At 36.1% G+C, this 21,782-nt stretch overlaps 1 protein-coding gene across 2 annotated transcripts; it reads right to left on the bottom strand.

Moving 5' to 3' along the window:
* Positions 1–696: 696 nt before the first annotated feature.
* Positions 697–20,706, bottom strand: LOC121423480 (membralin-like). 2 transcript variants are annotated; one of them, XM_041618827.1, is made up of 11 exons: positions 20,497–20,706; positions 16,080–16,486; positions 15,455–15,635; positions 12,608–12,880; positions 12,047–12,157; positions 10,933–11,055; positions 9,872–10,030; positions 8,672–8,755; positions 8,001–8,133; positions 6,405–6,504; positions 697–5,200 (listed from the first exon to the last, which is right to left on the bottom strand). In XM_041618827.1, exons 2-11 carry the CDS (start codon positions 16,461–16,463, stop codon positions 4,406–4,408), a joined length of 2,343 nt encoding a protein of 780 aa, XP_041474761.1. In that variant the 5' UTR covers positions 16,464–16,486; positions 20,497–20,706; the 3' UTR covers positions 697–4,405. The 2 variants fall into 2 exon arrangements, with proteins under 2 accessions (XP_041474761.1, XP_041474762.1); XM_041618828.1 differs by having other exon boundaries at positions 20,635–20,686.
* Between the last annotated feature and the right edge of the window lie 1,076 nt (positions 20,707–21,782).

Raw genomic sequence — 21,782 nt, 5'->3', positions numbered from 1 at the left:
GTATCGAATAAATAAAAATGGAAAAATATTCCACCGTATGGTGATAATCCACCGTGGAGTGTTGTTGATCGTGACTCGAGTCAAACAAACAGTGCTATAATTAAAAAAAATATCTTCAGTTTCTTTTCTGATATTCGCATCTTAATTTGTCTGTGGTTGTGTTCTAATAACAGGGGTGGTACCACAAGGACAATTAATCCTATGAATTATCAAGTAATGAAACAGTAAATAAGAACAAGACAAAAAATAAAAGAGAAATTAGGTAAAGAGGGTGAATAGGAAGAAAAAAAGTAAAGTATAAAAAGGAGAGGTCTGGGCCAGTAACCTTATAAAATCCATATAATTCAATCAAAGAAACATATGATCTACACTTATTTACCTACAGGCGAACATAGGTTAACAAATCTACTGTATACTAGTTTGATAACCAAATTTACATCCGGCACACACATTTTGTTCATTATGCTATTCAATTAATCCAAGGAACTCTAGGTCATTCAAGAATACAGACCAGTAGGGGGTGGGGGGAAATATTGATAAATCTCTCTCTCTCTCACTGGTTGTTGTTAATACCCCATTCCCCTCCCCTGGTTGCCATATATGCTCATTACTCACTGGATCATCAAATCTCAAAGAACCCATCCTCTTTCACTCTTTCTCTATGCATACAAAATAAATCAAAGTATAAGAGTGTTGTGACATATAATAAATGCATATTTTAATCAAAGAATTATTTGAACAACAAAAAAGTGTAAAATCAATGTTCTCATACAGTGCACAGTTAATGGCATGATTCAATTAACCACACACATCAGTGTTTAGATTTGTGAGAAGCTTTATTATTATTATTACTGTGTTGACTCCATGCAAAACGGACAAAGTGCTTTTGAAGAGTTATATCTGAAAGGGGAAATTCTCAATTCAAAACACATATTCAAAGATGGGACCATCTAGCGTCTGTAAGGGAAATGAGTGATTTCAACAACATGGTGCAAGAGCATATTGATTAATAAAGTATTATGAAAAGTATGCTTTTTCTGTTAAGTGCATATCTACTTGTAACAATATCATGGCATGGAAAACTTGAGAGAAAATTAGTGTTCAAAAACCAAATGAGATGATTTCTGGACAAGGGACACATTTTCTAAAATAGTTATCATCTTAAATTAGAAGGGAACATTCTTCACTGGGGTCATGCAGCATTGATAGTTGCAAGTCCCTTTTAAATACTGAGCATACACAAGGAAAAATACAAAACCGGACCTCTAAAATATCAACAAAATGATACATTTCTCAAACAGAAACCTTATAGATTTAAGGTGAATGTTTTGTATGAAATATTCATTACAACAGTTTATTCGAGAAATCATTGAAATCTTAAATGTCCGAAAATAAGACTAGTTTCTTATGAAAAAAATATATATCTAGCACCTTTTTCACACTATTTAAAAAAAACCTAGTCAATATGATTTCATTCTTAAAGTTTGATTTTGGATACAGAGTAATACAGAACATTCAGATGATACCACTTGAAAAGATGTTCTGATTGCCCCCTAAATTGAATGAAGTTACTTTTCAGAACTTCATTAATTTAAATATGGACAATAATGGCAACAGAACCTAGAGAATCGTTCAACTGATAAACAGTCAATAACAAACTACAGACAATCAAAACATGTCTGCTCTTTTGCACAATTCACATAAAATGCAAAGAAGTGTCAAATTCTATATCATCTTTATCAAGAGCAATCCTTTTAATAAAGAATTACTTCTGAGGTTATTTTTAGTATTACATTCTTCCTCAATCGCATTAATTCTTGGGAACTACTTTCTTATATAAATCGTTATAGGATAACTCTAATAAGAATGATGCAAGGATTCCAGGTCCAATACAAAAAAATACAACTTCAATGATATGTCAATCGTACTCAAACCTTAATGGAATTATTGGCAATGCACGTGTGTACAGATTATGGAATTGAAATAAATTTTGAGACCTGATCTGTTGACCACTAAATGCTGTAATTCTCATAGGTTTCAAAATCAACCGGTCGTGTGGTCCATTGGTTAAAGCATTGGACCCATAATCGAAAGTTTGTGAGTTCAATCCCCACTCTACCACTGTCTCCACTTTGATAAAAAGACCCAAGAGCAATATCTGTCGTCTACAACGCCAGCCACAATGACTGATTAACTTTGACGTAAAATGTTTCCTAGGTAATTGGTTATATACCAGCTTGGTGTTTACCAGCAAAAAGCTGTCCTGCGGAGTTCCTGTGGGAGTTACCATAAACAGAAAACAGACATGGACTACTTGGTTACAAAAGCTTAAGGTTAAAGTGCACTACATGTGTTTAAGGCTGCCATCCAGGATATTCTTTTCTTATGATGCTTACTGTTGACTTTTAGAAGATAAGTGTGCACCTGGAAGATCATATTAACACAATGATACGAGACACATGTCAATACATAAACTATTTCAATTATGATAAAATAATTAATGCATATGGAAAAATCAAGATCAATAGATTCTGAAAATGACCAACCTAAGTATTACTCTACGTGCCCCCCCCCCCGGTGTGTTAATTGCTTACTGTGATGGATAACACTTATAATCATCACTGGCAACCACCATTTAACTATGGAAAATGAGTCTCTGTAACGTCTGATTAACTGATTGGTTATGACTAATTTCCAGAGCTTAGAAACGAGCATAATACAGTGAGCTATTTTTAACATCGTGGAAGTTATACTGGGGGCATGAAACAGTTTTGAATGCTTGGGGTGGGGGGAGGGGGCTGACCATGCATAAAATCACAATCATTTGTAGCGTTTAATGAAAAATGGGGGAGGAGGCTGAAGCCTCCTATCCCCTGGTTCCGCTGCCCCTGTTTTACTTCACAAAGGACGATTTGTATTGTGCATTGTGATGGATCACACGTCCTATTGCTGTAAATGAGGAACATCACATATGTTAACGAGTGAAAGTGTGCACTGGTGATAAGATCTGAAATGACAGGTTATGAATCAACATGGGTGATAATGTAAGAATAATGATGATAATAATAAGGTCATATTTTACTCCGGGTAGCCACTTCAGTTCCGAAAACTGTTCTCCCAACGGGATATGCTCAACATGACAATGTTATTATTACCCTGGCTTAAGCACGGCTACATTGAATGGATGCTTGAGCATTGATAATTTCTTCCTACCAGGTACCCATTCATCTCATCTGGGTTGAGTGCAGCACAATGTGAGTAAATTTCTTGCTGAAGGAAAACATATGACTTATGAATATAGGAATAACATATAACTGATCACCATCGGTGATCAATTGCGAGTTGATAAAGCTCTCAAACTGCCCAAAGAATTAAATCGAGGATACATAATCCGCATTCCTGACGTTCAGTTAATACAGGGTGTAAACATTTAAGCATTGCTGAGTATTAGAGCAAGTTAAACGTCATTGAATCAATAATGATATAAAGTGCCTCAAAAATGATTGTAACAATTTACAAAATAAGCCTAGGTATGTAATTCTTGCTTCTAAGTAATTCTCCTTGATTTCATGAAACTAATGTAAAAATGTTTGTAAGCCTCAAAGCAAATATATTTTAAGTATTGCTTTATAAGCTGAAGTCTTTAACATGAAATTTAATTGATTAAAGTGACATGTGAGACATCTATTCCTGAATATGAAAAAGCTGCATTTTAATTTTGATACAATATGTGGTATTTTTCTGAGGTATTGTTAGAGTGGAAAATAAAAAGAGAGACTATGTAAAGTTAAGAGAGAAGAAAAAATTAGCAATTTTGTAAATAATGTTTTGAGGGATTAGATCTCCACTTCAGTCAATGCGCTGACACGTTTTTATTAAAATTTTTACTTCTTTAATCAGCAGCTTTAAGACTCAAAACTGATATAAAGAATCTAGAGTTTCTTTGTAGTATAAAGAATAAATGCATCTCATTAGGAGGATCATACTATTTCAAATCATCAAAATTTAGTTTCAAAGAAAAATTAATTTGACTGGTTAGATATATATTTACATGCCCATTTCATACCTAAACATCAATAAAATTTATACTGCAGAAAACCTCAGATTTATCAATTAAAGGGTAAACATACAAAGAATGTCCTAAAATCTGGTAAAGAATGACCATTTGTTAGAGTTGACAAGCTTTATGATATGGTGCTCAGCTTACAGCAAAGTAGGTTCTAATGAACCTACCATTGCTGATAGCTGGAAAGACCATCATGCAGAAACCCAATATCAATCTTTAAAAGATCGAGTACAGATATAACGGAGGTTTTCTGCAGAATTATATCATCTACCTATGCTACAGCCTTTCCCTAGAATGTATCCTTTGGAACTGGCTTTTTATATGCACCACTGAGTACTATCATTGTTCAACATTACCAGATTTAATAGTTGTAGATGCTTGTGATATACTTTCCAATAACATAGAATCTTGTAGTGTATTACTTGGCAAAGTTTGAGTTGTAGGTAAAAGGTTTTCACATGATGCTAATGTACTGCTTCCTTTTGATGTATCAAGTCTACTAGAGTCCGATTGGCTCGTACTTGATGAGACAGGATTGCTCGTCTCTGGTAGTGTGTTCTGCATCAACGAAGCGTTACTAATTTCAGTTTCTCCTTGCGATGCATTGTTTTGATTTGAGTCACTGAGATTTGTGACAGTTCTGCTCTCGGGCGATTCCCGACTGAGGCTATTGTCAGTATTTGTTGTAGCATGAGTTGCTGAGTTTGAAGTGGCCGTTTCTGCTGCAGATGAAGCCACCTCTGTTTGTTGGCTTACCGCAGCGTTGGCGGTTGCTGGCCGCCGATAGAGCAACGCCCCAAGGTACATGCTGAAAAGCGTGCGACGTTGCCGCCACACTGGACGTTGAACAGCAGCCACATTAACACCAGGTACAGGTTGTGTGGCTTGTTGTTGCTGTTGTGGTTGCGTACCATTCGGTGTTGTATTACCTCCACCTTGGTTATTGTCCTCCTGTCTATCAGTGTTGCCTGGCTGGGGTTGCTGTTGTTGCGGCGCATTCTCTCCCAGGTTGATATTGATGTTGATACGAGGATGCATACCACCATGCTGGTTGCGTTGTAGCAACACTTGAAGCCTAGCTTGCTGTAAGATGGCAGGTAACTCATAGTGGTGAAAGAAGTATATCATGGAGTGCTGAAAAAGGACAACAGCAGCAATCAGTAAATATCAAACAGTAAATCCTGTAAAATTAATCAAGATTAAATATCTACTAATATTCATGACATATCTATTTGCTGGTATCACATTTTCACATGCTGCAATTAATAAATCATTTCTATCATTTTTTGCTGTTATGTTATTACAAATGTACAATTGTCAGTGCCTATTAACACTAAATAGACTGGGCTATTTCGACGCCTAAAAAGACTGGGGGGGGGCTGATTCAGCCCCCCCTTATGATCTCGGCCGTTGATCGCGCGATCGCGACGAAAATTGGCACACGCATTACCCATGGCATTATCTACAAAACTATAGCATCAAATTCGGCAAAATATCTCATGTCTCATTAATTATGCTAATTTATGCGTAAAATCATAAGTTTGCTCTAATTAATAAAATAATGCCCCTGAAATGCTAATTTTTGTTTCACATACTCTAGATAGGCATCTGATCAAATTGATTTTAAAAAAATTTCAAAATCAAATTTATTTTCTTATGTATTCTATTGTTTTCTAAATTTCTTATGTATTTCTTTGTTTTTCGACTTTTTGTTTTTTATTGTTTTTTCAATGGAAATTGTCGGGGACTTTATTTTGACCATAAACAAGATAAAATTAATTGATTTTAAGCAGTAAAAGGAAAAAATAATGAAACATTTATGAATTTTGGCTAAGAACACTATTTGCATTGGATTTGTACACAAATTCACGTTTTTGAGTAATTTTGGGTCTGCATGCACTTACAAAATGTTGCGTAATTTTGGAACCCCGTACCCGGGGGTCACAATTTTGGTTTCAAAAGTTGCGCGAGACTTGAAAGTAAAAAGTCAGCGAGCGACGCGGTCAAAAAATTTTGCGCAGCGGATTTATCGCGAAAAATGTCGAGGGGGGGGCTGAATCAGCCCCCAGTCTTTTTAGGGTTAAAGCAATAACTTGGTTTGTGTTGGGATACGTCATTGTACTAGTCAAGCATTGTAAATATCTGCTCATACAGTGACTGAAAGGCTAGCTTCCCATAATTTAGCAGAGTTAGACCATGGTATAACTTAAACTAGACTTCAGAGTACCGGCCGATGTCTCAGGCACCTATACAAATAACTACATTATATATCATTCTGACACCAAAGCAAATGTTTCTGATGAATAACATAATCCATGACATATTATAATAAACTCACCTGAATGAAAAGCCAGGATGTAATGAGTGCTAAGCCACTGTACTGCCCATTGAAGCGATAATGGTATGCATAAAATGCAAAATGGTACAAGTAAAAGAATCTGGAAAGAAAGAACAAACAAGAGGTAACAAGTGGAGTGCCTCTGGCAGTCTTATCTGCATCACGCGACTCGATATAACAGCAGTGCTGACTTTGAAAACTACTTTAAAATAATAAAAAAAAATTAAAAACACCATTCATACAATGATGACCTTAAAATGACATTTGACCTTGATCATGTGACCTAGGAATTGTCAGTGATACTTGATTACCCCAATGTCCACATTGCATAAAATATATCTATAAACTTTGAAAGTTATGACAGCAATCTAATAATTACGTCCAAATGGCCAAAGTTCAATGACCTTTAGTGACCTTGCCTTTGGTCATGTGACCTGAAAATCACATGAGATGTTCAGTGATGCTTGATTACTCTTGTGTCCAAGATTTATGAACTAGACCAATACACTTACAGAGTTATGATGGTAATTCAATAAATACCCCCAACTTGGCCAAAGTTTACTGTCCTTTAATGACCTTTGACCTTGGTCATGTGACTTGAAACTCAGGCAGGATGTTCAGTAATATTTGATTACCCTTATGTCAAAGTTTCATGAACTAGGTCCATATTATTTCTAAGTTATGCTGTCATTTAAAAAACTTAACCTTTGTTTAAGATTTGATGTTGTTGATGCCGCCGCCATAAAAAAGCGGCACCTGAAGATTTAATCTGCTATGCAGGTGAGACAAAAATGAAGATAAAGGCACATACATCGAAAAGATTGGAATTATAAACATTAAAACATTCAAAATAATTTTCAAAACTATGAACAAAAAAATAATGTTGGCAATCCCTGATCATGTTTAAAAGTAATGTTAAATGCAAAATAATAATAATACTCCAAATTTAAAAGGGCTTTTCCCAAATGGCAAAAGCGCTAAGAATTTCAATATACCTAATACATAGAAAAACAAGCAAACAATGACAAACACATATATGAAGGCAGTTGCCTAAAACAAAGTTTTATTTTTTACAGAATAATAAATATTAATCATAATTAGCATCATCACCATCATCTCCAATGCCATCAACATCACCATCACCACCATCATCATCACCACCATCATCATTATCACCACCATTTTCACCATCACCAATATTGTCAATTATCCACTCTACATAATATAACTTGAACCTGTGGATGTCTTAGCTAGCGTTGAACATTTCGTCATCTGCGTATGACAGCAGATATATCTCATCATCACTACCACTATCACTATCATCATCATCATCAAATTTTCATCTTTCTAGAACCTTGTGAATACCTAAGCCAGTGTCGTTTAGTGATCTGGGTATGACAGCAGATAGATCTCACCATCATCATCACCGCCACCACCACGAACATCATCACCACCACCACCACCATCATCAACTTCAACAATATCATCAAATTTTCATCTTTGTAGAACCATATGAATACCTTTAGATTTATTTATTTCCGTTCAACATTTTTTTCAAAATATAATCAAAGTAACAATACATATTCATTTACATACCTTAGCCAGTGACGTTTAGTGATCTGTGTATGACAACAGATAGCATCATATTGATCAGCTACCCATACAATGAGAATGATGTAGAATGCCGTGGTTGTATCGTTGAAGAACTCAGACATGATAGCTTCCATACCTTAAACACACAAATAGAGAAATATAGTTAGAACATAAAATAGTTCTAATATCTAAGCAAAGATCAATCAGAGAATAATCATGAAAAGGAAATTTCCACTTGTTCCAATTAAAAGTTCCATTGAAAACTAGGGCTGAGTCACAAGCTAAACTGTCGTTTAAATATCCATTAGAAGAAAAAAAAAATTGAATTTCGTAAAAAGTTTTAACCAAGAGAAGATAAACCTTTAAAATAAAAACAAAGCAAAATATTTCCATATCAGGGCATAATTTTTGATAGAGTAGGTGCTACAATTGTTAATAAACTCTTTGTAATTAATTGCGACACTTTCTGTTATGGGGCCCTAACCTCATGCAGAAAATGTAACATATCTAAATCACATATATACATATGAACACATATGTGTATTTTTTTCTTAGGGTAAATGATTAATAAAGGATTATTCAAAAATCTTTCGTAACCTTCTGGTTAAAACTCTCATTATAATTCATCTTCAATTTAAATTAATGGATATCTTGCCAGAGGTATCCCTACTTACCAACTAGAGCAAGGATGACTGTAAGCAGAGGAGCAGCAGGGAACGCAATTGTTGTATTCATCTCCAACATTTGTAGTAGGTCAACTGCATCAAAAAAATACCATAACATTTAGTGAAACCTTACTGAATAACTGTTTAAATGATTGGTTGCATAAGAGTGCCATCAAACACAAAACAACAATGTACATGAGACTAGGCATTTAATTTTCTACATAAAGCGGCTTTAATAGGAGAAATTATGATTTGTAAAAAAAAAATTGGCATTACTCCTATGTGCAGGGTTCCCACAGAAATTTGAAAACAGAATTCCATGACTTTTCCATGACTAAATTGCTGCTTTTCATGACTTGCTTTCGGGCATGGTTTCCAAAATCAGACACAGCAGAGTATGATAATTAAGTATGAGAGAACTTTGCGAGACACGACAAAACAGAAAGCTGCCATAGCCATGAGGTAAATGCAATTCCATGACTTTTCCATGACTTTTCACAAATTTTCCAAATTCCCTGACTTTCCAGGACCATAAATTTTTCCAGGATTTTCCATGACCGTGGGAACCCTGTATGTGTTTAAGGTCCCATGCTTGATCTGTAATGAAAAAAATAAGTCAGAAAAATTGGAACCAGTGGGATTTGAACCCATCATCTACTGCTTGGCGGGCAGCGAAGTAACCACCAGGGAATTCTGGTTCATGGCCAAGTCACGATGTACTGGAATTCAAATACCCTTGATTCCTCTTCTTTCTGACTTATTTTGTGAATGCAGTCTGCCGCGGACAAGATAGTAAAAATGAAGAGGCTTTAATAATTTGTAAACAAATTCAATTTTCTGATGCATATAGTTTTTAATGACTGGTGATATTACAGCCATAAGTAAAGTATTTTTTTAGTGGTCATGGTTTTAAAGAATCACATTACAAGGATCCAAATCATTAACTTATAAAACAAATAATACACATCACTCATTCCCGCTTCATAAAGACTTTGTATAACTACATATCCAGAAATCATGGAACAGGTTTACTATCAGCCAATAAAGTTGAATGATTACAGTACAACGCAGCTATAAACTCCTAATACATATTTGATTTTTCAACCTTTTTTCTTTGATGAAATAAGGGCAAGATAAAATAAGCCAGATGTATGACAAAACTTCCAAGAGATATTATGATAGAAAAGATACAAATTTGAATGTACTGACCAATGAAGACAAAGATCTGATGATGAGAGTATCTTAGTAGCATTGAGATGGATATGGTGAAGATCAGCATGATGAACCCGGCTGCGATGTACGAGGAACGAGCCATCCACATGCTGACGAAGCGGTAATGCTCTCCCGTCACAACGTTGCGCAGGTAACCTGATTCACAGAGAAAGGGAATTGGGAAGAAGCCATAGATCATGGGTGGTCTAAGATTAACCCATTGGAGACTAAATAATTTTGATATGTTTTTCATAGACTCCAGCCCACATATATGCAGTCTCAGCCTTAAATGGGTTCATATAATAATGTTGTGGTGGCTGTCATGACAAAACCCTTTAGAGTTTTCTACAACAACCATTTTCCATTTCAATCATTTAATTTCATTATCATTGTATTATTTATTTTGACAACCGTATTTCTTACCTGATTATGTAACTTTTTTAATATTGAATGGAATAAAATCAATTGAATATATGCTATAAGGAAAACTGCTCCGTTGGTCATAGATCAGGAGCATTTCAGGTAAGAACAAAGGTGACAATGCTAAGTCAATCAGAATCAAAGGTGTTTGGGGGTGCTTATAATAATGCCAAGGTAGCCAAAATGTCACAATAGTTGAGCACTTATTGTGACATCACTCGTGCGTATTAATCCAGAGAGGGTGGTCAACAAGTGTACTCAACACCTGGTGCCTGTTGCAGGAAGAGTTGCGTTTAAATGCAAGCAAAAAAAATAAATCGCAAGTCCCAAATGCGTGCTGTTGATTGGCTGAAAATCAAGTGGCGCGTGATTTTTAGAGTTGCGATTGATTGCAACTCTTTCTGCAATTGGCCCCTGTTTAATCACTGTGTTTCTCTCATAAGTGAACAGTAACAAGGTAACATAGCACGCACGTTGAAGCTCCTTCATACATTTCACTGAATTATCATTTTTTTACATACACTTCCTACTTTTATTTATGGCCACTTTTTTGAGAACTTTCCCGAGGAATAATTCACCCTTTTCTAATATTGCCAGATAAAAGAAACTTGTAACCAAAAAAAAAAAAATGTATGTACCTTTGTTGTCTTCATACTCTGCTAAGCTCTTGACGCTGGACATGAGAATATCATCATAACCAAGGAATTCATCAAGGAGGAATCGACTCAAGGAATCGCCAAAGCATTCATCTTGTGTGGGATCTGAGAAATCATTAAGAAATATTTTACAAGACATGAAAACAAACTCCCAAACAAGGTAAATTGGGGGAGCGTCTCAAGAAAAGTTCAGTCAGTTATTTTCACTTACAGATGATAGGAGCTACTGTAAATCCTTGCATCTGATTGGCCGAGAGCAAACTAGTCAGTAAAAATCACAGACATTTTTCATGAAACGTTCCCCCATTCTACGTGTTTGTAGGGTGTGATGCACTGCAGGGCTGTGCTTACACTGCATTCATACACAAACAAAAACATTGTTTCGTGACGGAAGTGATGGTTTTTTTTCCTTCCCAACCTGACCCTAATTTCAAGATGAAACAATTAGGTTAGAAAGTAGCGCTGAAGGCTTAAAGATTAGGTCTTTTTTTCCCCCAAATTTGGGATTAAAATCTCTTCTTATTGCTACAATTCACCATTGGCATTGGAAGGTAGATGTAATTTGTTTGACAGTGTAAGCATGAGGGTAAGGCATGGTGGTACTGACTGACTGGAAGGATGCAGTCATTACAGGGTTAAAGATAAAAACCAGTTGTGGTAACGATCTCAAAATGAGTTCGAACAGAATCTAATAAAAATAACCACCCAGGTGTTTGTATGTATGAATAAATGACTCTGGGGAAAAAATGTGAAATTTCATGCAAAATAAGCAGGGAATTCCACAAAATTTCTGGTATTTTTCTGAGCGATATTAATACAATATCCCACATGGACCTTTTTGTGTCATCATCAGAATTATTGACTTTTCGGCTAAGATTTCATGATTTTACAAATATAATTTTATTTCATATACCAGATCTTTATAAAGTTTATATCACTGTACCAGATCTAAATCTATACCTATATCAAATATGGTGGTAATTAGCCTTGTTTTAAAAGACTTTCTCATGAAATAATTGTTCGCTGCAACTACTTTCTCTTACTTAAGCCATGGTTTTCTGAGGATAAAGAAGTATACTCTCAATGTATGACTTACCAAGTTGAATAACCATGACAGGGATACCCAGTCTCTCTCTCGTACCAGATGATAGTCTTAGAAAACCATACTCCAATGAATATTCCATGATGTACTCATCTACTGGCCAAACTATATACAAACAAGAAACACATGATATAAAACCAGACTGAATGAAAAAGTTTTGAACGATCATAACACGTATTGAAGCAATTCAACCAAAAGGAATTTGTAAATAAAACTTTTTTATGTCCCCCTTCCTGCTTTTGATTACATACTTCTATTAAGAAAAGCAAATTTACATCCTTGTTTTATATTTGTTACACAACTATACTTAAATATTATCCTTTATGTATACTGCATATATGCACACATATTTCCTACATGGATTGTACTATTTTTGAAAGAAGAAATAGAAGCACACAAACAAGCAAGCAAACAAATAAATGTAAGAGAAAGGAAGGTTGAACATGAAAATTACAGTACCTTCAACAAATGAAATTTTCTACACCGAGTCATTATTCAAAACGTTTGAATTTCACCAAGAAAAAATGTAGCAAAATAGGAAAGAATTACGGGTACCTGCTCTTGTGAACATTTCAAACTCTGACACAGTCTCACGAAACGGCTGCATGTTTTTCTCAAGCTTTTGTGTGGCGGACATGTCTATCGTGATGTTTGTTGTCTGCCATGAGAGACCGTTAAAGAACGAGGTCTGGATGGTATCGGTGTTCTCTTCCTCTCGCTTACGCAAGGCATCGTCGGCTTTTAAGACGTCCGGGTATTCCCAGTATGGTGGCATCATAGTCATATTGGCATAATGCATCTCATCGTCATCAATCTTTGTCATGCCTCCTGTGAATAGACAAAATTTTGATAATTTTAAACAAGAGTGTCGCCAAGGCGAGCACGTAATACACCCTGTAACGCAAAATATTGAGTTACTGGTCAAGCAAGAAAAGTAGAAGGTGGCAACTTCACCTTTGACCTTCTGCCCTCAAAATCAATAGAATTGCTGGAATCTATGCTAGCTTCATGCACGGCAAATTATATGAGCCTAGGTTAAGTTCAACTAAAGTTATCGCGTGAACAAGGACTTCAGAAGGGTATGACGAAAATATGTCACTGTGAGCTTGACCTTTGACCTCAAAATGAAGAGGCTTCCTGGGATCCATGCTAATATCATACACACCAACTTATTGGAGCCTCATTTAGGTTGAACTAAAGTTATTGCATGTGCAAGGACTTTAGAAGTTTAAGATGAAAACATGTCACTGTGACCTTTAACCCTTTTGACCTCAAAATCTATGCTTCCTGGGATCAATGCTAGTATCATACACCAAATTATATGAGCCTAAGTAATGTTAAACTAAAGCTATCGCATTACAAGGACTTCCAAAGGGTAATATGAAAACATGTCAGTGTGACCTTGACCTTTGACCTCAAAATCAATAGGCTTCCTGAGATCTATGCTAGTATCATACACACTAAATTACATGAGCCTAGGTTAATTTTAACTGAAGTTATCATGTTTACAAGGACTGCAGAAGGGTAAGATGAAAATATGTCACTGTGACCTTGACCTTTGAACTTTTGACCCCAAAATCAATAGGCTTCCTGGGATCCATGCTAGTATTATACACACCAAAATATATGAGCCTCAGTTACGTCAAACTGAAGTTATCGCATTTACAAGGAAAAGTTAACGGACAGACAGACAGGAAAAAACGGACACCAAGCGTGATACCATAATACGTCATATAAAAAGGATAGTTCATAAACCAAATTCATTGTGCATAATAGTGAATTGACTTCCTACACATTATATTATTCTAAAGCACTTTACACGGACTAGTTCAAATAGGATAATACATTGTCGCAGAAATGGAAAGTCTTTGACAGCGCACTTTACTTGGATGAAAAATGCACTGTGATCTATACGTATCCTGTGCACTACAATAAAAACTTTATAAGCACACATGAGCAGAGTCACCAAGGAAGTGTTGTACGGTACTCTAACTTTCTTTGAATTTAGGGTATAGTGGTTTGATTTTTCTCTTTTCTATTCTGATTGCTTCTCTAATATTGCTGTAAAAGAAAATCCTTAAAAAAAGAACACAAAATATTTGATTGATTGTAGGCATGAACGGTACTATCACTACCTCAGTACATCCGCTTTCCTCAGCCTAAATTTGGAACTTTCAAAGCTTTATCCAGATGAACGAAGTAATCATTTGTTTGACATCTCCTTCACAAATGACAATTACTTGCTCATCGCTATACCTTGATGTCTATTTAAGTACTTGTAAGACAAACCAATTAGGCCCGAATTCACAAAGGTGGTTTTGAAAACCATCAGTTGATCCATGGTTTACGCAGATTTCCTGTATAAATTACGCTTATTTAGCGAGTAAATAAACAAGATGTCCAATGCTGATGCGCGCTTTTGTCACAGTGCGCCAAAACGACGCCTGTTGTCATCGCATTAGCTATTTTATTCATGAGTCCACTGTTTTGAATTTATGAGTCCACTCTTCAAACAGTGGACTCATGAATAAAATAGCGTGTATAACTATGGCAATAGGCATCATTTTGGCGAACTGTGACAAAATGATACAGGAAATCTGCATAAACCATGAGTTCACTTGATGGTTTTAAAAACCACCTCTGTGAATTTGGGCCTTCAGGTTTAAAGGTCAAGTCCACCTCAGAAAAATGTTGATTTAAATCAAGAGAAAAATCAGACAAGCACAATGCTGAAAATTTCATCAAAATCGGATGTAAAATAAGAAAGTTATGACATTTCAAAGTTTCGCTTATTTTCAACAAAATAGTTATATGAACGAGCCAGTTACATCCAAATGAGTCGATGACGTCACTCACTCACTATTTCTTTTGTTTTTTATTGTTTGAATTATACAATATTTCAATTTTTACGAATTTGATGATTAGGACCTCATTGCCTGAAGCACAAAATGTTAAAATAATGGAATTCCACGTGTTCAGGGAGGAATGAAACTTCGTTTCACATGACAATGACGAGAAAATAAAAATATTTCATATTTCATATAATAAAATACAAAAGAAATAGTGAGTGAATGATGTCATCAACTCTCTCATTTGGATGTAACTGGCTCGTTCATATAACTATTTTGTTGAAAATAAGCGAAACTTTAAAATGCCATAACTTTCTTATTTTACATCCGATTTTGATGAAATTTTCAGTGTTATGCTTGTTGAATTTTTCTCTTTTTATTCAAATCAAGTTTTTGTTGGGGTGGACTTGTCCTTTAATAAATAATTTGTATAATTCAGTAATTTGAGTTGTAAAGCACACAGAGAGTTTTGAGACTATTATGCACTACATATTAGTTTTAATCATATCATTCATCAAGAATTTCATTAGAAGTGAAATCACAATTCATATACCTAATTTCCTTCTCCCATATGAGACTTCATATATGGGACTTTCATCACTGCGATTCCTTACGATCTCAACTCTCAGGATACCATCCCTCGGCCACTTGTCACGATAGTCCGCAAGGCAGTTGATTGGTGAACGAGAGAATGTACGGTGAATGTATGCAAGAACAAATAGGGCAGTCAAGGCCTGTTGTAGAGAGAGATAATTTTACAAATGGTAGATTTTCAATCTGGGGCCTGATGCATAAAACTTCTGCCATAAAAAACCTCTGTCAAATACACAAAATATCTAAATATATATATTTTTTTCTATAACATATCAAAATGGTAGATTGAGAAAGGTAATGATTTAAAGGAGACAAGAAATTCCATTTTCAAGAGCATGCTTTTTTATGGACAGGTGTATACATGATACATGTTTCAATGGGGTGAACCATTCAAGTGAACCAAAGCTTATGGTGGTTTTATAGCAGATTGGTCAAAATTTCATAGACAGGTGACGGTAATCGGTATGACCATATATGGAGGGAAATTTGGCATTTTAATTCAACCAAAGATTTAGACAAAATACTAAGTGTGTTCCATAGAGGTTTAAATTAATAAAAAATAAAATCATATATTAGACATTTACCTTAAGGAGGATTGCAAACTCAAAGAATCTTCTAACAGGAGGGGGAAAAGCTCTGGCATAGGTGATAGCGATCTTGAAGAACAGGGCATGAAAGAGACGATCCCTAACGTTGAGAAGCGGGTTGTTGTTGTTATTATTGTTGGCTCTTGCGTTGTTAGCGTTCTGTGCAGCAGGAATATTCGGCAATGCCTGCTCTGCATCCACTTCCGGTGCAGCAGCTTGTTGGGGTTGGGGCGGAGGGTTCTCCTGCTGTTGCTGGTTGTCGGGCAAAGAACTATCAGTTTGAGGGTTAGAGTCTGGAAGGTTAGATGAAGAGGGTTGTCGGTCCTGTCCCTGTGTTGCATCAGCACCGGGTCCGACAGATGTATCGGTGTTTGTAGACATTGTTCAAGGTGTTATTTCACAATCTAGAGAGAAAAAAGGTGGGTAGCATCTTGGAAGTGAGTAATCGATTACGGAGTTCTGCTACATTGGGCATTTTAGTTTTAATCATGACATGATTCAAATTCTTGGTGAGACTTCATCTTCGCTGTAGTTTGGACACGGACTATTAAAGTTTTGATTGTGAACTTTAGTTCATATCTGAACGACAACAAAGATGAAATCTGACTGAAAGTTTGAAAATGACATTGCTGAGATCAAGGATAGATACAGGGTTGGCCCTGATGCCCAATATGGCTGAAATTCAAGTGCTAAAGGAATGAAAGGTTCAAAAGGAATCTTGGCAAAAATTAAAACTAGTTTGCTAAAATGGGCGAAACTGAGGCATTTGGGCTGGCTAAGAAAGTTTTAGTGCTATTGGACCTAACATAATTTAGTGGATTATGGTACAGAGACTAAAGATTTTGGTCTCATATTGTGGCTCTGTCTCCACTTTCGTGAATCTGTGATTTTAATCAAAGGAATGCAATGACCAACAAATTTGAAATACAAAGAATAGAGGCAGATAGAATCAAGTCAAAATGGTGAAAAACAAAAACTCAACTAGTTGATTGCAGTTGCCCAAGCAGGAATAAGAACAGCCTCAAAATGTCAAATTTCTCATCAAAACCCAAGAATTGTGTAAGTAAATGTGTGTTCATACAGGTGCACCATGCATTGTTATTATTGACAGGCCAAAGGAAGGTGAATGTTTATATCAAATTTATTTCGCTCAAATTTTTACAAGATTCATGGCACACTCTAACATAGACCGAAAGCTTCAGTCTCTGTTTTGTTACTTGTTTCGGCTCGACTGTCTTGATTCACTATAGCTCCTCCATAGGACAAAGCCAAAAAAAAAAGTTCTGAATGGCTGAAGCTACGCGAGCAATAATCACTTCATTTTTTTCCCTATATAATACGAATTAGGCAAAGTAGATGCAATTTCTTTGCATGATCAATTGACACGGCAGCTTTGGGACTCCTTCCAAATCCGGCAGTGAAAAATCAACATGATCAAGAGGTAATGTTACTTGTAAGAGGTCTCTAATCAGAAAATATGGCAGGATTTTTTTATTTAGTGTCATTGTGAGTTTTGTGATATTTTCTTCTTGGTTAATGATCTTTGACTTTGGAATATTTCACCACAAATTAGAGAATAAAGATAAATGCCAGTTGTGGTAACAATTTCAAAATGAGTTTGTACAGAATCCAATGAAATGACCACCAAAGTGTCTGTTTGTATAAATACAAAAATATGTGCCAAAGAATTCTGGAAGAAATTGTGCAATTGCTGAGAAATTAGCAAATAAGCACGGAATTCGGGTCAAGATTCGGGCCGACATTCAGTCCCACGTGCGCTTATCTGTGTTGGTAATCTTCAGTGTGAACATTTTTCAGCGTAGATTTCCAGATTTCACAAAGTTCAGTTTATGTAACTGTACCAGATCGAGATCCTGGATGATATTGACAATTAAGCCCGGTTTTACAGACTTTCTTGTGAATTCAGTGCTTACTGCAACTACTTTCATTTATCTTTAAGACAGTCTGTTAAATTTTCAGTTTTCATCATCTGTAAACAAAATGCAGTTTTCATGCCCCCCCCCCCCATCATAAAAACTCCTCCCAATGTACGCAAATCAAATGAACCATGCGAATGAACAGATTTCACTTTCAGCTAACTTACTAAATATTAACAATTAAAGCAGTGATAGTGTTCAGAATAAGGTTTATCGCTAATCAGAACTGCAATGCATCATGGGATCGAAAAAGGGACCGTTAGCTGCTCTGCGCATGCGCACTTCAGACTGTCCGTAGTGCGCATGCGCAGAGCTACATATGTAGCTTGATTGTCCCCTTTTGGATCCCATGATGCATTGCAGTTGTGATTAACGATAAACCTTATACAACAAACATCACCAATTGACATTACTGAACTTCTGAAGCATAAACATAAATTATCATAAACGTGAAGGACACAGGGCTACCCTGAAGAAGAAATGTAGACCTCTAATCCACCCAAGGCTCGACATTAGCGGTGGCCCGGTGGCCCGGGGCCACCAAAAATTCATCTCGGGCAACCATTATTGAAAAAATGTTAAGTTTTGGTGGCCCGAATCGGGCAACCAATAATTTTCAAAGTAGCGCAATTTTTCTCCCGATTTTGCATGCATTTATCAACCTTCTACAGTTAAAATTGCAAGCCAATTTGTCATGCGCCTTTTTTGTTAATCTACACACACACAAAGATTGCATAGTCATGACAGTATGTACATGTAGGCCTACCGCTAGCATACATACCAATGCAGCTAGCTGTGTGCGAGCAGACTATTCAGACCCAGGGAGCTGCGATACGAAATGTTACTGCTAAGAAATCTTCCCCAGAACTTTGGAAATCTACGTCAAAGTCACATTTTACACCAATGAAATGCCCTTCTACAGTCCATATTACTGAAACCTGATTAATTGCAAGCATTAAAAGGAGGAATTATGACCTCTCTTTTGACTCAAAAAGACCGATTTCCAAATGCATTAATACACATAAAACACATAGGTGAGTACATCACAGTCCCATATGTGCATTTGTATGTATGTTGATATTTGGTTTATTTCGAAGCTGTGTCTCTTTGAGCCAAAAATAAATAGGCCGCGGCTCTTTCTTTCTTGTTTACAAATGACTTCTTAAACCACTCTTAAGGAAGTAACCACTTTGGGAAGGCATTTCATTGATATGACATGTGAATTTTTTCCATCATTTTGTCAAATATAGGGAATTTTCTCACTGTTTTTTCCAGATAACTTTTGCCATTTTATTTTTTTCTTTCATTTTTTCAGTGATTAAACCATTTATACCCCTTCCCATTGAAAATGCCTGATTAAAGAACATGTTTCTACTGAATAATAATAATTTTCCCCATTTTTTGATAATTTTGTTTTATTTTTCTTAAATTTTCATTTTGTTTTTTCTCAATTTTTTTTATGACCTGTTCTTTGTTTTTTCTTTCTTCATTTTTTCTTTTGTTTTATTTCACTTACCGTATTCATTTTTACAATTTTTGTTTTCTTTTTTCAATATACTATTCTAAAAATTATTTTTGTTTATTTCCCCCTTTTACACATTGTTCTAATTCTGCAGCATGTGATTTTCTCCTGCTATAATATGCTGGAAAAGAGAAAATAAACTGGATTTGGGGCCTGCATAATCTAGGTTTTACAATCAAAAAGGAAGAAAGGAAAAAAATCATTGTTTTGTAAATCTATCTGAGTTTGATATATGCACTATTTATTTACTTTACCATTATGAGTATGTGTCTATACAGAGATTAAAAATCTACACAACCTGGGAACAATACAATTCTTTTATTCTCTTTCAATCATTTCATATTTACAATGATAGAACAATTTATATATTACCACAAAATAAGCAAAGTAAAATAACAGCAAGCACGATTTTCATACAAGATGTAAAAAGAATAGTGGTACATGTACGTGTTGGTGATTGCAGAATATTTCAGTTTGTTTTATTCATTTTTAATTAATGTTTTTCTTTATATTTTTCGGGCCACCAAACCTTATTAGTGGGCCACCAAAAAAATTATTTGAAGGTTTTGGTGGCCCGAACGGGCCACCACCAAAAAAAGTTAATGTGGAGCCTTGAATCCACCCATCCTGTCTAGGCCCTATGTTCAAAATCAAACATGTCAAATGTTTGAATTGATCTTAGATATTAAAACTTCCATACGAACAAAGATTAATCCAACTGAAACTCCCTACATTGTCATTGACACACTGCCATGCGCGAGGTGATAGGATTTTCTTTCTAACCCCCCCCCTCCCCTTCATACTAAGTGACATGACTAACTCTGCTGTTAGTGTTAGCTAGCACTACCTATTTGGACAAAACTGTGCTTAAAACTGTGCGTGCAATTGGGGGCAGAGTGTTTACATGTAAAATTCTCGACTGAGCTGTGGTCTGTGGACAATCAATGATACGAACCTGAACCGATTTGCAACGTTTATTCCTTGTTTTCCACACGTTACACTCGGTATTAGACTTCTCTATACGATAACGTGACACAAGATGAGAACATTCCTTCCTCTATCATATATAGGATACCGAAATAAAGTTATTTACACTAAAAAAAGGGTGCTCTGCCTACTCCATTCGCTCATTCCAGTCAGTGGCCATATTGCGTGTGAAGACTTTACAAAAAAAAGGGTGGCAGCGCCATCTCGAGGTTTGTTTGGGAGGAAATGATGAACGGGGAATTAAGGGTCCAGAAATTGCGGAGAAAATGATCTTAAAATTTCTGCTTAAATGGCCTTTCAGTCAATAGGCCTATTGTTTTACAACAATAGGAAATTCAAAATATAGTTTGTGCTTTTAATTATAGAAGATAAGAGCGGTCAAATCGATCAATCTGTAATCTTAGACTAAAACATGAGAAGCCGAGAGAATAACAGGAGGGGAAAGCGGGAGGTATTAGAAGTGGAAGAGGGGGGGGGGGGGGGGGGGATGAAAGGAGCTAGGAGGGGGAAGAGGAGGAGGGGGAGCAGGATGAGGAGGCGGAAGGGAGATGGAGGGGAGGAGGAGGGGAAATTGGACCAGATTTTGTTCACTTGTCAAATTATCATTATACCCCTTTGAAAATAGTATTTTGTCGTTTTAAGGCTTTGTTCCCATACTCTTTAGAATATGGTTTACACAGTGGGCACACCCCGGGGGGCACTTCCATTCACGAGTGGATACCATGCGCGACCATGGGGTCTCGAAAAGCACCCTAAACACGTAATTTCCATATTCTGAAAATTGGCGTGTGATACCCTACCCTTAACAAAGTATATGAAAAAACAAGTACAGGAATGTTTTATTGTTACGGGTCTTTCGGTCGTCGGCTTTACCTTATTTGGTTTAGTACGACCCCAGCTTCTACACATCGCGCAAATAGGACTCTAAACACGTAGTGTTGGGGCAAAAAGGACATCCTTTATAAAAAAAAATTAATTTTGTTTCATCATCCCCGCCAATTCGACCCTAAACACGTAATTTTCCTAGTAAAATAGATACCCTTTTTTCATTATTTTTGTGTTTTTTACACCCTTATCACGTTACGTACGTAACGTGCCCTATCGTGAAAAGGACATCTTTTTTGCGTGTTTTTTTGGTCGCGCATGGTATCCACTCATCAATGTAAGTGGCCCCCCCCCCCCGGGGGGCACACACAGCATCCCCAATTTTATTTAAACAAACACATTAGACATGATCTTCGCCCTATTTACCAT

This window comes from Lytechinus variegatus, chromosome 11, assembly GCF_018143015.1.
Source record: "Lytechinus variegatus isolate NC3 chromosome 11, Lvar_3.0, whole genome shotgun sequence".
Classification (NCBI taxonomy): Eukaryota; Metazoa; Echinodermata; class Echinoidea; order Temnopleuroida; family Toxopneustidae; genus Lytechinus; species Lytechinus variegatus.
Note: the sequence above shows the minus strand (reverse complement) of the source record. Positions and strands in the feature narration are given on the sequence as shown.